We start from the raw sequence: 16,640 nt of genomic DNA, 5'->3' as shown, positions 1-16,640 counted from the left end.
CTCCTAATTGCCATCCTACATCTGTTAATAAGGTGTCACCCATCGGTTTGTAATGAAGACATCAAAAAAGAAAAAGCTCCCAAGAAGGAGGCCTTCCGACAGCCTGACGGTTCATTCTGCACTTTCTGTTTAGATTACGGATTTCCCATGGCAGGGAACTCGTGTCAATACTTTAAAAATAATAATAGAATAAAATAGTGGTTTCAGTGCTGCATCCAGCCAGTCATTGTCTGCCTGTCGACTGTGGATTTGCACCACACAAAAATCTATCTGTTGGCTGCTCTCTTTTGGTTTTGTTTTCATCAAGGATTGCAATGTCTCTTTGCCGGTTTGTACATTTACAGGAAATTCACATTTTTAAAAGAAGGCTCGGGGGCGATGTGGAAATAGGCGCCTCCAAGATGGATTGCCTGACTGTTCTGCAAATCTAGGTGTCTGTGTGACCTAATTAACAAATCACAGTTTGAGACCCAAAATGCTTCCATCATGCATCTGACAAGGGCAAATCCAACCTTTCTGCTTTCAAAACAACATCTTTCAGGAGCACCATGTAGCCCCATAATAGTACGTGAAATCCCACTCCTCTCTTAGAAGCTCAGAGCCCATCTTCTTGGCAGAGCTCCAGGGCAGCCTGCTGGGGCACACTTTTCCATTTGCTGTCCCTGTAAGGATGAAAACATGAAGCTCCCGACAAGTTAGATCATTGGTCCATCTAGACCAGAATTGTTTACTGTTACTGGCAGGAACTCTCCAAAGATTCAGAGGTTTTTCTAGCACATCTACTTGAGATCCTTTTAAATGGAGATAAGGGGAATCAAACAGGGCAAGCGATGACTCTGCCACTTACCCATGGCGCTTCCCCATTTTCTGGGTTTCCTGAAATGTATATTCTTAGGGCCTACCTTATTTTTGTGATTCTAAGTTGTTTTGAATTGTTTTTAAACATTGAGTTTTAATTGGGACATTAGAGTAAAGGGTGAACAATTAATAATATTAATCCTATTTTGAAATCAAAGTAACGTGAGGGCTCACTATTGGACCAGTTAGGCTCCCCTGGTAGATTAAAAGCGGGCAGGGAATGGGCTTATTCCACAGAGCTCCTGGGCTAGTTTTTATGTTTTGCTCTGCTCCACCGCACTTGAATGAGGTGTCTGGAATGAAAGATGGTTCAGAATTCCCAGCCATTTTGCTGGCTGCCTTCCAAGGTCCAATGGCTGCTTCCCTTACAATCTCCTGGGTAAAATTAGAACAAAGTTCACTTCTTTCACAAGCACAAAAAGGAAATGCAGAAAAGGAGAACACTGCAACAGCCAAGATCCATTACCCACTCGCAAGTGCTGGGCCTATCAAAGAAGAGCCCTGTACCATCCACCTGCCCACCACTGTGGGTGGAAAGAAGACTCGGAAATATCATCAGATGTTCTGCCTTCTGTTAAGTGCTTCAGTTCTTCTTCTTCCAAGGCATGCAGCCAAAGATGTGTATTTCTTCTTGTTTCCAAAGCAATGGAGGAAGGAAACTGGTATTTAGATATCCTTCCAGTGACTGAAACATACCTCATTGACAGAACTAACCAGTCCAGTTCTTGGCTATGCTGCCCCAGCTGAATGGCACTAACTATTAGCTTGGAGAGAATCCCTTTATTTAACTCTGAAGGTCTAGGCTAGGGATGCAGAAACTGAGGACCTCAAGGCATTGCTAGCATTCAGCTCTTATCATCCCCAACTAGCATGGTCAATGGTCAGGGATAATGGGAGTTGTAGTTCAGCCCACTGGGAATGAGGACTCTCAAGTAGGCCTTGCCTTTACCTCTAGTGGTCCCATCAGTGGTGCCAACACTATTTAATTTTACCCCCCCCCCCCCGATGTTCAAACTATATTAAGAGGAAAGAGGGAAGGACAGAGAAGTTGAGAGAAAATGGCAAATAGAAGAGAAAAACAGAAGGAGGTGAACAGATGTATACAGTAGTAGCAGTAGGAACAACAACAATATAGAAAAGTGGGTTGTGTATCACAGGACATGGTTAAAGTGGGGTCTGGTTCTCAAGAGAGCTATTGTGATATTAACAGATTTAGGTGGCTGTTTCCTGTGATGATTTATGTCACTTATCCACTCATAACCGAAACATTAATCTTTCCTCCAGAGTCAATCAGTCAGACAGTTGTTTGGAAGATTTGGGATGGATTCATACATGCACTGAGGAGTATGCTGCCCTATTGCTTGTCTCCCAGGTGACCCTTGAGCTGGACTTGAACAACATGGCATTGCCAGGGCACCATCTGAATCTTGCTGCTGAACTCAGCATGCCATGTAGGCAGCCCAAAGAGGCATTGGATTGCAGGAGTTTATTTATACCCAATTCTGTTGGCAGTGGGGAGGTGTCACGTCTGTAGAGATTATCAAAAGACATCCCAAGTGCTAGCGTCAGCTGCACCTTGTGATTGCAGAGCTGGGATCTCTTCCCTAGTGACATATCAAAGACAACTGAGGAATCTGAGTGTTTTGCAGAAGTTCGTGTATGAATTGCAAATGCATATTCAAAGTTTTTCTAAAAATAAATATGTCTACCTCTACTCCCTGAGAAAGATTTGAGGAAAAACACAGCATTTGATGAAAACATACATTTGCTGGGGGCCTGGACAATCAGATATATTGATGGAAATCGGAATCTAACTGGGGGCTGGATTAACCATTAAGCCAGGCAAATTACTGAACAGTTTCTCATAGCCAAAATGGGGCCATGGTGGTATTGTTCCTGGGTGATAGGTCCCCAATAGGAAATAGGTGGGTAACCCAATTTGTGCTAGGGGATTGTGGACAAATGGAGCAAGGGAGAGCAACAAAGGGTTCGGAATAAAGCTACAAGATACAGATCTATCAACATGCATCTCCTGCAAATCCCCTGGGGTTTATATGAGAGTTTCGTCATGAGCACATTGTGTTAGACTGTAAATTGAAACAATATGATAACAATTCCATCTCAATCCAAGATGGGTTAAAGGCAATAATTTGTAAGGGCTGCACAGATTCTAAACCGCACTTCCTTCAGAAAATAACAGTGCTAAAATGTGCATTGCATGCACAATGCAGTAAGGGAAGTGTGTGAAAAGGTAGCAGATTAGAAAAAGTCTCTGGATCCACCGGCTTCCCCACACACCCCTCCAGTAGGCAACTTTTCAAATGGTCACTGCAGTTGTGCTTTTAGCAGCAGCTTTTTATGCAGATGTTAGTTGGCAATAATGTGTGTCTCCATAATGTGAAAAGTCCCTACCCGCTCATTTTTCCATGTGGCTTGGTAGAAGCTTGCCCTGCCCTGGACAGGTTGGGCGGAGGTCAGCTTGCAACCTTCTTCCATTGCGATTTTCTCTTTCTGCCAGTCTCCAGGCCTCTTCCTTGCCCCAAGACTGACCCTTCCCTACAGCCTTTGCTTCGTAACCTGAGGTCCATTTGCCCTTTCTTTCACCTAGTGTTCATACAGAAGGTGCAGGAGGACCCACCATTTACTGTTAGTGGAGACTATGTCCTAAATTAAATTGGAAAACGCAGAGAAGACATAAAGTCCCATTCCTGCGGGAAACAAGCCCTATAATCTGAGATTATCCAGTTAATAAAGACAGAACGAAGGGGGTGGAGAGGGGGAGATGCTGTCTCTTTCGTTTCTGTAACTTCTTGTGAAAATTGATTGTTAAGTCCTAGAGAGACTATTTGGAAAACTTCAAAGCAGTGCCTTGGATGTTATTCTCTCATTACGGCTTCTCAAATGCTCAGTTGATCTTGTGAGTTGAGAGCTAAATGCAAAACAAATATATTTGCTCTCCCCATTGTTAGGAAGCTCCCAAAGATCAGCAGGTCTTCACATAAAAGGGCTTCATGAATTTTCATTTATCTGGTGGTTGTTTTGAATGCTAGTCTTGGTCATTACGAGGACAAAGGCTTTTATCATCTACCAGCTCCATGGTGGCTTGCCTGGAATGGGTTTGTTGGCTCAGAAAGACAGGACTGAGTGCTGACCCTACTCGCTGAATTCAGTGAACACTGTAAACGTACTGATGCCAGCAAAGTTGGGATCAAAAATTTCCCAATCGGTGCTGAACTTTGCTAGATAAAAAGCATTTGTGGAGAAGCAGGAAATCCTGGTGTTCAAGTCTGTCCAATTCATCTAATGGAGTCTAGCTGGTGAACTGAGGGACTCTGGATTCAAATCTCCGCTCAGCCATGAGAGTGTTACTCAGTTTTAACATTCCTCACAAGGTTGACTTGAAGATTGCAAGAGATGATAGTGCCATGTATGCTGGCCTGAATGTCTTTGGGGAAGAGCAGCATTCAAATATGAGCAATAAAATCACATGTCACTGAAACAAATTGGAAGTAACCATGGAGTCATAACGTTGGCAAAATTTTTACACATCAGATAGAGTTTCTTCCCTACACTGAGCATGGTATAGATGTCAGTAGTGCCCGATGGCACAATTTTGCAGAAACCTTTGCTTGAGCTAGGGATGGGCCCATATGCAAATTTCAGGTTTCTCATTTTTCCAATCTTATCTTTTGTTCCCCACGTTTGTACATCAGTTTGTGATGATGGTGATTTTTAAAAAGGTTTCATGAAGATTCACCAGCATTTCTGTGCAAATTTCAACTAGTAGACACATTTTTGTAAGAGGTTTTGCCTAAGAGATAGTTTTTTTGCAAAGGAATTTTCCTAATACAATGGATTCTCCCCCCCCCCCCACCTGCCATCACCACCCATGTCAGTTCTACTAATATATACATTTTTGTATATATTAAGTACATGTTACTTGGCTGCAGAACTGCACTGGAAAATTCGGAGAGTGCAGATTTTCGAGGATAACTGTGCTTCTGTCTTGTGTGCTGCTTTGGGCAAGTGCAAAGTAGGGAGGTTCACCTTTCAGCCCAGACAGAGCCTACCTTCTCCCTCATCCATCCCTAATCTGAGCAGGCCTTGTCTTCTGTATCACAGTCCTCCCCCTCCCCCGGCTTTGTGCATCGTGGACCTTCGAAAGCCGCATCCCCCAGCATATCTGTGACCTTTGGTAGGCTTAGCAGTAATGGTGCAGTGCAGCATTACTGTGTCCTTCTCGGTCACTCGCTTTCGCCGACCGTGTTGGGAGTTTAATGCAATTGCGTATGCCTTGAGAATGTGGTGGAAATGGGGCCGGGTCTCAGCTGCTCTGTGTGATTGACTGGATATTTTTAGCTCAGTTCTTAGAGCTTAGATTGCCTTACATGCGCCAGCCATTGATTCTGCTCTATTATACTCTCGTTTTGGCTGGGCTTGAGGAGCAGGGGAAGAATACAATGGATTGTTAGAGCTGTTATTGAATTGGTGTCTGGAGAAACTTGTTTCTATAAGGAGAGATTGCCACGGGTATGAGGAAATATTGAAGCTCCAAGGCCTGCTTGCCACTGCCAAGAGCGTGGCGGAGCTAAGTTTAGCTGATGAATGGAGCTGGGGCTGGAAGGCCTGAGAAAGAAAGGGGAGGTTAGGGGTGGTCAGGACCCAGAATGCCCAGCAGGCCAAAAGTGCCACCTTCAGATGCACACAGGCCTCTGTTGCAGAGCCTTACCTGATTCGTGACTGTCTGGTGTACCCTATAAGCCTCTTCCTTTCCTTCCTAATTGCTGGCTATCAGGGCACTAGTATAAGCCCTGGATGTCCGCATTACGTCACTAAAGGCTGGAGTAGCTTAAGTGTCCCTTAAGAAGCCATGCAGCTGCTCTGGTGGTGTACGGGGGCGTCGGTGTATCTGTCTGACTGTCTGTCTTGCCTGAGGAGATCACCAGTGGTTGAACTGGTCTTCTGCTATTTTTATAACTCTCCTTAGCTGTTTTTATTATAATTTGTACACCACCTTGAGATGGACGTGGAAGGCTAGCAATGGATCATGGTGATGATCCATGAGCAAGGGAACTGTCCCAAGAAAAGTTGAAAATGTCTGTTTCCTCTGAACTTGAAAAACAAAACAAAGCAAACCACCACAAGCACATCTTTGTAATTATACAGGAAACGGGCATTATTCATTTTGAAAGATTGTCCCTCGAAATGCAGCCATTTAATCTGAGTGATCTGCTGGTAGGTGGGTGGGTGTTTTCCTGTTCCTTTGAACAGAGACAGACTTGAAAGATGCATATTGTCAGTCACCCACCAGTAACCTCCTCCTCCTCCTTTTTTGCCATGGGGAAACAAAGCATCTGGGCTGTCCTCCAGGGGGCTTGGCCTCTCGCACACTAGAAGGTAGCGGGAGTGATATTTCCAAGAGCACAGAAATGTTAATCTTAGAATCTGCATAATAGGATATTATCATGTTGATACTAGAAACACAAAACCCAAGCATTTCTTGCGAAAGCTGGCCAAGGTTGCAGCATCATTCCCAAATGGAAATACTAGATGTTGAGCGTGGAGAAAGTGCTCTGTTTTGCTTTATCCTTCAGTTTCTTTTGAATGGCATTGATGCACATATTCAAAGTCGGCAAAAATAATAATCACAATCAGGTACAAGTTGTCACTTCTAATTTAAGAAGGGGGATGAGAAGAATAGACCTAAATTCTGATCTTGCAGACAAGCCCGCAAGACATAATTATAATTCATCAGCAGGTAATAATGCGGAAAAGAAAAATAATCTCGGGATTTTTAGTTTTAATACATTGGAGGAGGGGCAGGAAATGCCTCATTTTACAGCATTCATGTCCTTCAGTACATGCTTGCTTTAGAGGCACAACTCTTACTACACACTGCTCTCAGTTGTATTTTCTCAGTCATTTTATGTATTTATTTAAAACATTTCTGTATCCCCTTTCATCAGTAATACCAGGTCAGGTCAGAAAAAGAGCCACTGGGAGTCATTTAGAACTATATCTGCCATCTTTAATTTGCTTTTTTTAGTTTCAATGTGGTTATTTTATAAAATTTTGTTTTGTTGTAAAAGGAATTCTTTTGAAGAACAGGCTAAAAATACCTCAGTAAATAAACAAAATGTGGAACTGTTGCCTTTTTGGAGCTTGAAGGCTTTCTACAGGTGGCAGCCTGCCTTCAAGTGGTTTTAAATCCTCTTTGTTTTAGGAAGGTTGGGACTTTGGTTTCTTAGCTCCACGTTAGTGTGGCTTTTTATTGTGTACCATTTGGACACCCCTTAAAGGCACCAGTGATCCGATCTACACCTTGTGAAGGCATGTGTGATTATATTTGACCTCATTTGGTTTTTTCGAGGATTCACAAGCCAGCCAAGCTCACCATCCTTTTCTCTTTTACATCCACAGTATGAAGTGTCTGGTGAGGAACACCTCTACTCTGATTTCCCAGAGATAGATTTGTCCCAGTTGGATGCCGGTGACTTTGACTCAGCCAGTTGCTTCAATGAGCTGCAGTGGTGTTGCGAGCACTCTGAAACAGAGTCCAGCCAGTACAGTACAGATGACTCCGAGCTTTTTCAGGTACACTTCGCCGTGGGATTCTCTGTGTCGCTGTGGGAAATTTACTCTGGGTCACAACTTCCAAATTGTGTGTGTATCTTTCTCCAACTATAATACTGTCATTGGCAATATGTTGGTTCTGGGAGCCCACTGCAGAGAAGAAACACATTTCTAGAGGAAATAAGTGTATTCTATGGCCATTGTTCTTCATGAGAAGGAGAACAGTGAAGGAATCCATGTAGCACATGTGGATTGTGCTGGAATGATCCCTAGGTAGGAGGGAAGAATGTAGTTTTCTGTTTACAGGTCTTCTGACAAAACATTTCTAGTCAGCAGCAGACACTGTGGTGGGGTGGAGGCCCTTACCTGACCTCTTGGCAGGTGAGTTGCTGCTGCTTACTTGGAGAGGGAGGGACAAGGAAGGGCGATACCATGCAAATGCACTGGGAGGAGTTTCAAATTGAACTCCACTGGTGCTTTTGCAGCTCACCACCACTGTGCCCCTCCCAATAAGTAGCAGTGACTCACTAGCCAAGCCCCACCACCAACATCAGTTTGTTTCCTTCATGATTCTGTGAAGGAAGAACACATATAAATCTGGCCTTCATTTGTCCAAGGAAAGGTGAAGGGTGATCTCTTGTTATTCTAAGGTGGCCTTCTTCATCCTTGGGTCCCCAAATATTGTTGGACCACATCTCCCATCATTTGTGACCATTGGATAAACTGGCTGGGGATAATGGGATTTGTAGCCCAGCAACATCTAGGGATGCATGTCTGAACAGTTCAGATCTAAAGTACTAATATATGGCCTGCTACCTGCAAGAGCAGTTGTTTTGGGCTACAGTTGGGATTTGTGGCTTCTTCCTTTGGCTTCCTGTGCAAAGTGCAGCCAGGAACATATGAAGCCACCTTATGCTGAAGGCCAAATTAGATAATACGTTAGGGCTGCACTCTTATATCCACTTACCTGAGAGTAAGCTCCATTGAATTACACAGAATTTAATTCAGGCAGAGTAGAAATGTGTAGGACCACAAAGTAAATGTGTGGTCACAATTGCACATCTTTCAACTTTTTTAAAATAGAAAAATAGCACCTGTGGGAGCCTTAGCCTAGATCAGGACTCTGGTACAGTGGGGAGGAACTAATCCTTCTCCCACCCCAGCACAGTTTTGCTGATAAAATAATTCATCCCAAACTGTGATTTGCCCCAAGAAGTGTTTTGGGGGCCACTCCCTATATAATAAATAGGTTTTTTGTTGTTATTATTTTGCACCCCCTTCGCACAGCGCCCTGTGCGGGGGAACCACCCTAAATCCAGCGCTGATAATAGTGAGGGGGGGATGGAGAAAAATTGCAAGAGTTAACACCCTCATGCCTTTCAGTTCTAATTGGGATTGGGGGCTCCTGTAGCTGTTTCTTTCTTTTTCACATTTTTCTTCTTAAAATGAAAGATATGTAAATGGCAACCACACACTGAAGGCTTCACGTTTGGCCCTCCATCCTATCAGTGGCTGAATAGTATCTCCCCTGACTAACAGCCACTCTCCAGAGTTTCAGCTGATGCTCTTTTTCAGCCTCAGTGCTTAGAGTCTCTAACTAGAGATACTGAAAATTGAACGTGGGACCGTGTTCTTCTGCACAGGAAACACGTGGTCTGCCACAGAAAGTACAAAACTAATATAGCAACTATCTCAAAGTGAAGAAGCTACAGTACATCAATAATTCTTGCAGACAATCACACACACACCAATAATCTCCTTTGCCTGCCCCTGCCTACCTGGTGCTTTGCCCCTTACGGCAGATGCAAAACAGGCCCAGGATGTTCCGTATCCTGCCAGCACTCACCTGTTAATTCCTCCACACAGAGGAGGCTTGTTTCCCCCCTTTCTGGAACAGCCTGATGAAAGCTGAGGAAAGGTGGCTGTGGGTGAGGAGGGGGGTCCACACTATTAATATCTCTTCTGCAGATGATTAGTGCTCCATTAATTTGCGCTTGGTTTCTAAATGGAGCAAGTGTAGTAAAGCTAATGAGGAGGCAGAAGAGCAGGCGAAGGCTGCCGAGCCCATCCTCCTGTGATCTATTATTAAAAGGAAATTACAGGATGGTGCCTTGTGCCATCCAGCCTGATTTCCAAACCTGACGGATTGTTCAGCAGTGGGTGGGAGGGAGGCAGCAAGCCAGGGAGGGGGGTGGCGATGGGAGGGGAAAGCTCATAGGAAGCCGCACACAAAGTGACGTGGCCCTGGAATGTTAATTTTCCAGCGCACAGAAAGCTTCCCTTTTATCTGACTCTCCAGCTTCGGCGTCACCTCTGCATCTCTCTGTGCACATGGATATTTTTAGCTGAGGCTCCCTCTCAGTGTGTTGCTCGTGCTCTCTAAATATATGTGGTCCCATTATACCAATCGGCGAGCTGAGACGCGGTGCAGGTGGATGGAGCCGTGAGCCCGCGAGGAAGATTAAAGGCGCACAGATTACCTGCGGGTGACACAGCTCCCTTGGCGCACCCCACGCCGCCTCCCCCTCCTTGCTCTTGGCTTTCCACAAAATACGCACCATCTCCCAACAGGGCACAAGGTATTCATGGTGGTGTTTCCATGATCAGGATATGTTGTGAAGAGTTCTTGGCTTCAGTTCTCCCCCTGTTAATTTAGGAAGACAGGAAGCTGCCTTGTGGCGGATCAGACCATTGCCCTACCTAGTTCCGTATTGCCTACACTGACCGGTAGGTAGCACCTCTTCAACATTTCGAACAGGGAGTCTTTCCCAGCCTTACCTGGAAATGTCAGGGATTGAAGTTGCAACTTTCTGCTTACAAGACAGATGCTCTACCACTGAGCTAGAGCCCTTCCCATTGTGTTCACATGTACACGATACGCCTGCTCTTGCCTTTTATGTCAAATTCCAGTAGCATTTCCAAGAGTCCAGAGCTAGTTCATATGATGGTGCCTCACCCGCCACCCATGCTCCCTTCTTAACCCCAGCATAGCCTTCCAGGTAACCTTTGCTTCCTCCGAAGGCTGAGCAACAAAGGAGCATCCTGCCAAAGGAGCATCCTGCCATGCCATTTCTGCATCCTGCCATGCAGACTGGTCTGGCTGCTGCAGGCTCTGTCGGCTGGCCCCGCACCATCCCCACTGACTGACTCAGCAGGAACCAGGATGTTGGGAGAGTCCTGCACATTATGCAAAAAGCTAATATTATTGCCCTTTAGTTCCTGTAATAAAAGAATAGTTCATCATTTTATACACTTGATTCCCGTGATGATCTTTGGAGGGGTGGAGGATGTCTGAAGAGGTTCTTTGAAGTGCCTCGCCAGAGTAATTGAGAAAGGAAATCAAGGAGGCAGGAGGAGTGGGGAGAGAACAGTGTGGGGTATAAGTTTATACCTGGCCTGATGTAGTATCAGGAATTTGGCAGGAAAAAAACATTCTCCTGTTGCCTCTCCTCCATTAAATACCTGCTGCTTCAAGGGGAACAGATTGTTTGCTGTATAGGAAGAGAAGGTGTTCTTTCTTCTTTTCTTTTCTTTTCCTTTTGTCTTTAGCATAAGGTTGATTTTGGATTCCAGGTTACAACTGCCTGCCAGCTCGCATTTTGTAGTGGAATTATCCACTCATGATGAACTTTTAAAGAATTCCTTCCCCACAGTGACACCTTCACATGCCAGCTTTACACTGTTCTTGCAAAAGGTCGAGAGTGACTGACAGGCCGTCATTGCGGGATACATATTTTCCACTGAACTTCCTGAGGAAAAGATAAACAGAGCTGAAAAGTAAAAGGCAGGTCTTTTAGGAATGAGCGGAGCCTGATGAAACGTACCCTGCTGATGTCCTCCTGCCTGCAGAAGTATCTCACCAATGCTGGAAGGAAAATAAATTTGTCGGGAGAACACAGCCCCCTTTGCTGCCCTTCCTTCTGAGTGCTGCTGTTTCCGCCATAGTTTCTCGTAGTGCTGACATGAATATTTGGGGTTAATGGTGGCTGTAGTCAAATCCAAATAAGCACATACTCACAGTCAGTGGGGATTCTTCGTTTCTTCAAAGTTAGGCACATCTCTTTGTGTCCGAGAGCCAATTCAAATGTTCATGCAAATGCCTGATGCAGAACTCTGTCATGAGAATGCAGATGGGGGGCGGGGAGTTAGGAAACAAGCAGTACCAGCATAAGAGGTAACAAAGGAGAGTGGGAGACTGTGCCACATTACCCCAGTAAAGCCTGAATTGCCTCCAGTGAAGGTTCCCCGTGCCTACTTCTAATCAAGATAGATTGGCATTCCTAGGGGATTACAGCTGGCTCTGGCTCAGCACCTCCCTGTTCTGGAATGCCCCCTTTGGGGGCCTTGGTTGACACTGGAGTGTGTAGGGATCCTGCTGGCAGCACCTGCACCCTCCCACATCTTTGGCAGGCAAAACAGGCGGCTCTCTGGTGTCCCTCCACAGGTGAAAGCTAGCAGGGCTGGACAAAGGAGCACCTCCATCCAATCCACACACTAGTACACAGCTCTCAACAAAGGGGGTTTGCATTGCACCCTTAGCCAATAAGGCATCAGGGCAAGGTTCTCAATAAGATGTCAGTAAGAGTCAGGCACGACTAAACAACAACAAAGTCTAATGAAATTCTACAGCCAGGCTGGGGCACCTTACCTCCTGCGCCACCAATGCGCAGTTTTCACTGTGAACCTGGCAGAGTGAGCACTGTGCTTCAAAGGTACCCTCTAAGCTGCAGCACCAGCTGACTCCAAGGGCCAATCCCTGTCCACCAAGCCCTAGCTTTAGAGCTGGCACCTATGTTTTGTGTAACCCGTCTCTAGCATGAGGACACTTTCTAAGTGCTGTTAAAATTTCCGGGGGGTTGGAAGGAGGGAGCTTTCTCCCACCCCAGCCTCCAAAATTTCTCTCTTCCTTCAGGCCCTTAGAACCCTGCCCTGCTCCCTCCCCTGTTTTCTGCTGTGGAAATAGACACCTTTTTTATTTGGGCTTCACTTGCTTTGGAGTGACAGGCAGCTCCTGCAGGTCCCAGGAGCCCGTATACTGGAAGTTGGACCTTGCCAAGTCCTGACACTTTCAGACTCATAACATGCATTGTCTTTATCAAGCTGTTGTTCTAGAAGGGAAGGAAGGAAGGAAAGAAAGAACTTTGTTTTTGAAACATGTTCCTTCTTTCTTTCTTTTCAGCAGCTCTTGATAACCTCAGGTACAGAGAAGCGATACAATGCTCCATTATGTTGGGAGGAATGCTAAAGCAAATCATAACATTGAAATTGTCAAGAGCAAAATGCTGCATGACTGTCTTTCAGTTAACATTTGGAGTCCTGCAGTCTCAGACCTGATTTTTGCAAAGGTTAAACATATTGGCTGTGACAGGTCAAAATCAAAGAACTGTAAAATAGCTGCATGGGAAATTCAGCTTGGGAAATTAGGAATAGCAGCAAAACGTTTGTTATTCAAAACATCTGGTTGTTAAAATCCACTGGCTCACCCTCCCCTGAACCATTTAGCTATAATCTGAACTCAACAGTGTTCTTTTTTATCTACTCTTTGGATTTCCAGGAATGATTCCAGAGTTCATCATACTCAGATATCTGCAACTGTGCAGTTTAGGGAACTGCTTGATTTGAGTACATAAAAAGTGGGATGCAAGATTACATGGCCCTGTGTACTGTCATGTTCCAAATGAATCATCCTGAAATTAACCACTAGAAAAACTGGCACCCTCAGCCGGTTTTCCTAGCGGTTACCAGTGATGTCCAATAGCTTTCAGGCCACTGCAGCACCTCTGCTTGAGTCGTCAGAGGTGATTTGCTAAACCATGCCTTAAACTGTACAGGCACTTTGCTGGTTCTACCTCATTGCAGCATAGAGTCAATTCTAGACCTCAAGGATTAATCTGCAAGATGTGGTGGGGTGTGGCAAAGTGCATGGAGAAACACATTTTAAAACAGAGGGTTAGGTTCCATTATCACCTGCTAACTTCCAGTTCTAAGATTGTAATCGCACCAAGGGTTGTATTCATCATATTGCTAAGGGGATCCTTTCATCAGCGGAAGCATTTCTGCTTGTCCGACAGAGCAGCCTCCCCTCTCCTTCTCCCCACATTCTGTTCTGGCTGTTTCCCTGACCCTGTGGAGCAAATTTGGGGAGGGCACAGGAGGAAGAAAGAGGGGAAGTCCCGTTGCACTAGGGGTATTCCCTGCACTGGCTTCCACTAGCACAGCAAGTTAGTTGACTGTGACCCCAAGCTTCTCACAGATGCAGGATTGATGAGAGTTTTCCCCATAGGCTCTGTCAGCTCATGCTCCACCCTCTATTGAGTTCTTTCTTCACTGGACACTCAAATTCACCAATTCCATCATTCACTGGTATGGAGCCCAAGCCAAAGTAAGGCCAGTTTCTACTACAACCTTTACAGCGTGATTGTCACCGGGAAGGCAAATCACATGGGAAGCTGCTTCTGTGATAAACCTGTGTGCTTCAGGCTGATTGTAAACATATCAGTAAAACCCAGTAAGACAGTGGGGACAACCCAGCTGAAGTTAAGCAATTTTAAGGCTCCACTGATTGAAGGGGCAGAGTTTTGAGCACGTGCATATAATTCTTTCATTGAAATCAGGATTTTACAATACCTGTCTGTGGTTGGATCGTATCCATTGATTCCAACTGAGCGCTTCAGTTGCCTGTGATTTTTATTGCTAAAAGATAACTTTGTCACCAAGTGCAAAATATCTGATAGATATGGATATAAACTGGGAGGAAAAGCTGGATGTAAGTTGTTGGGTTTTTCTCTATCAAATTTAGTACAGAGAAGAGGGAAATAGCTATTCATGTGCAGTCTGTGTGAAGTTTGTACCCTTCAGCCTCAGACCCAGCAGCTAATGGAGGGGCAAATTTTAATCTGAGATCAAAGCTGTACAGTATGGTCCTACGCATATTTACTTAGAACTGAATCCCATTGAGTTCAATGGGGCTTAGCCTGTGCAAGTGTGCTAGTTGATCAATTCTCTCATTAAACTTACAGCCTTCCTTTAGTGTGCCATTTGTATCGGTTGAAACATTTCTAAGGCTGCAATCCTAGGCATACCTTCCTGAGAGTAAGGCTTACTGAACTCAGTGGGACTTGCTTCCAAGGAAACCTCCGCAGAATTGGGATGCAAAGTAGGCCAGAAACAACAAAGATGGGAAATGTCTGCAGGAAAATCAGGGAATCCTCACTGACATCTGTTATTTTAAGATAGGGATTTGTAGTTTATTTTTTTCTTTTAAGAACAATGTGCATCAGCCGTAAGTCAGACAGCAAAATCCTTCCAACATAAACCCTTTTTGGAAGCAGAAATATAGCTAGAGATAAGATCTCCAGCTCTTGCAGAAATAAAGCTCACCTCCAAATCAAATCATATCTCAACAAACCTAGGTGAATGCTGTTAAAAAATAAAACCTTTAATGGTGGAAATTATATTCATGGATGGGTTACACTGTTAAAGGCTTCTCAGAACTTTCCTTGCCTGCTTTCACAGGGAGGGAGGGAGGGAGGGAGGGAGGGAGGGAGGGAGGGAGGGAAGGAAGGAAGGAAGGAAGGAAGGAAGGAAGGAAGGAAGGAAGGAAGGAAGGAAGGAAGAAAGAAAGAAAGAAAGAGAAAGAAAGAAAGAAAACCGTAGCAGAGGGATTACATATGGATGCTATATGATGATGTACAAATGGAAGTGTGTTATTACATTTTGGATTCTAATAAACTCCATGTGGGTTCTATCCAATTAAAGGATGCTCAGAATAGAAGAATAGACAAATTCAAGTGGGTGGGTGAAAGTCAGTCATGTCCATGATCTGCTCTGAGTAGGACTAGTGTTGGATTCAATCCTATGTATCTTAGGGTTCATAGATTGTTTTTGCAATACAGAGGTACCTCAGTTTATGAACTTAATCGGTTCCAGAAGTCTGTTCTTAAACGGAAACCGTTCTTAAACTGAGGCGCACTTTCCCTAATGAGGCCTCCCGCCGCCGGCCCTTCCACCGCTTGGATTCCGTTCTTAGACCGAGGTAAAGTTCGCAAACCGGGACCCTACTTCCAATTTTGCAGAGTTTGTAAACCGAATAGTTCGTAAACAGGGCTGTTCTTAAACCGAGGTACCCACTGTATAGTGATATATTCAGCCTCAGTGGTTTCATCTGCATGGTGTTTCCTTTCCTGCGCACATCCCTTTAATGTGATGTCATTTGAGTTGTTCTCCTGTAGGAGGCATTTTGATTGGGTAACACCCTCTCTCTCTCTCTCTCTCTCTCTCTCTCTCTCATTCTTCTGACTCCTCCCACCAGATTATTGACAGCGAGAATGAAGCGCTGCTGGCGGCTCTCACCGAGACACTGGATGACATCCAGGGAGACGACATGGGCCTGGCCGCCTTCAGACCTATGGACGAGGGGGACATGCCCAACAGCGGCTGCACGTCACTCACCCCCTCTCCCAAACCTGCCGCCCCTCTCCCGAGGGGGCCTCCTCTGGCCCCAGAGGTTGATGAGCTGTCTCTAGTAAGAACCCACTTCCTACTGTTTAAGGTGGATTTGGATGCGCCTCTGATAAGCCGGCTGCATGGGTATGATAGGAAGCAAAGGTCTGAATTTTTTCATTATAGGCTTACAATTATAACAATACAAAAAGCATATACCTGTTATTGTATACGTATACATGTGCTGCACCATTGCTCTCACTCCGGTTTGCTCCATTGCCATCCTCATGGGGAAAGAGTGTGACCGTTGCGGGGAGGGGGAATCGAGTGCGGGTCAGGCGTGTGAATGGCATCAGATGCATTCCAGAGCTGCAATCATCTTTAAACAAGCCCCACTCCAGTGGTGCCTCATTGTCTGCTGTTTCTTTCTCTTTTTTGATATATCTCATTTCCCAACATTCCCCCCCTCCCCGTTCCTCCTCGCCCACTCCCACCCTCCACTCTCTGTGCCGCCAAGTCTCCAAGTGCCGATCCCTCGCATGATCAGAGGCGTGAGAAAAGCTCCCTCCCCGCTATGAGGTTGGCTAGTGTCGCTGATCTGCTGTATCCCCTTATGGTCAGGGCTGAATGTATCTGCACCACCTTGCTGTAGCTTAGGCAGGTCTGGGTCTGGTCAGTGCCTGGTGGGTGGGTGGGGGACACACACAAAGACAACACTCTATGGCTGGGTCGCCCTGTGTTCCGTAATAGAAGAACACAAGAAAATG

The 16,640-nt window shown here is 45.2% G+C and overlaps 1 protein-coding gene and 1 long non-coding RNA gene across 4 annotated transcripts in view; one reads left to right on the top strand and one right to left on the bottom strand.

Moving 5' to 3' along the window:
* Positions 1 to 16,640, top strand: part of PPARGC1B (PPARG coactivator 1 beta) — a 106,852-nt gene that overhangs the window by 67,605 nt on the left and 22,607 nt on the right. For all 3 annotated transcript variants that reach the window (XM_077924444.1, XM_077924443.1, XM_077924445.1), the window contains 2 exons: positions 7,279 to 7,452; positions 15,743 to 15,955. In XM_077924444.1, the coding sequence (XP_077780570.1) occupies positions 7,279 to 7,452; positions 15,743 to 15,955 (387 nt within the window). The remainder of the gene's footprint in view (positions 1 to 7,278; positions 7,453 to 15,742; positions 15,956 to 16,640) is intronic.
* LOC144326959 (uncharacterized) lies at positions 6,865 to 9,644 on the bottom strand. The gene is made up of 2 exons (XR_013391878.1): positions 9,278 to 9,644; positions 6,865 to 7,700 (listed from the first exon to the last, which is right to left on the bottom strand). It is a non-coding gene; the product is annotated as an uncharacterized LOC144326959 (long non-coding RNA).

This window comes from Podarcis muralis, chromosome 2, assembly GCF_964188315.1.
Source record: "Podarcis muralis chromosome 2, rPodMur119.hap1.1, whole genome shotgun sequence".
Taxonomy (NCBI): domain Eukaryota; kingdom Metazoa; phylum Chordata; class Lepidosauria; order Squamata; family Lacertidae; genus Podarcis; species Podarcis muralis.
Note: the sequence above shows the minus strand (reverse complement) of the source record. Positions and strands in the feature narration are given on the sequence as shown.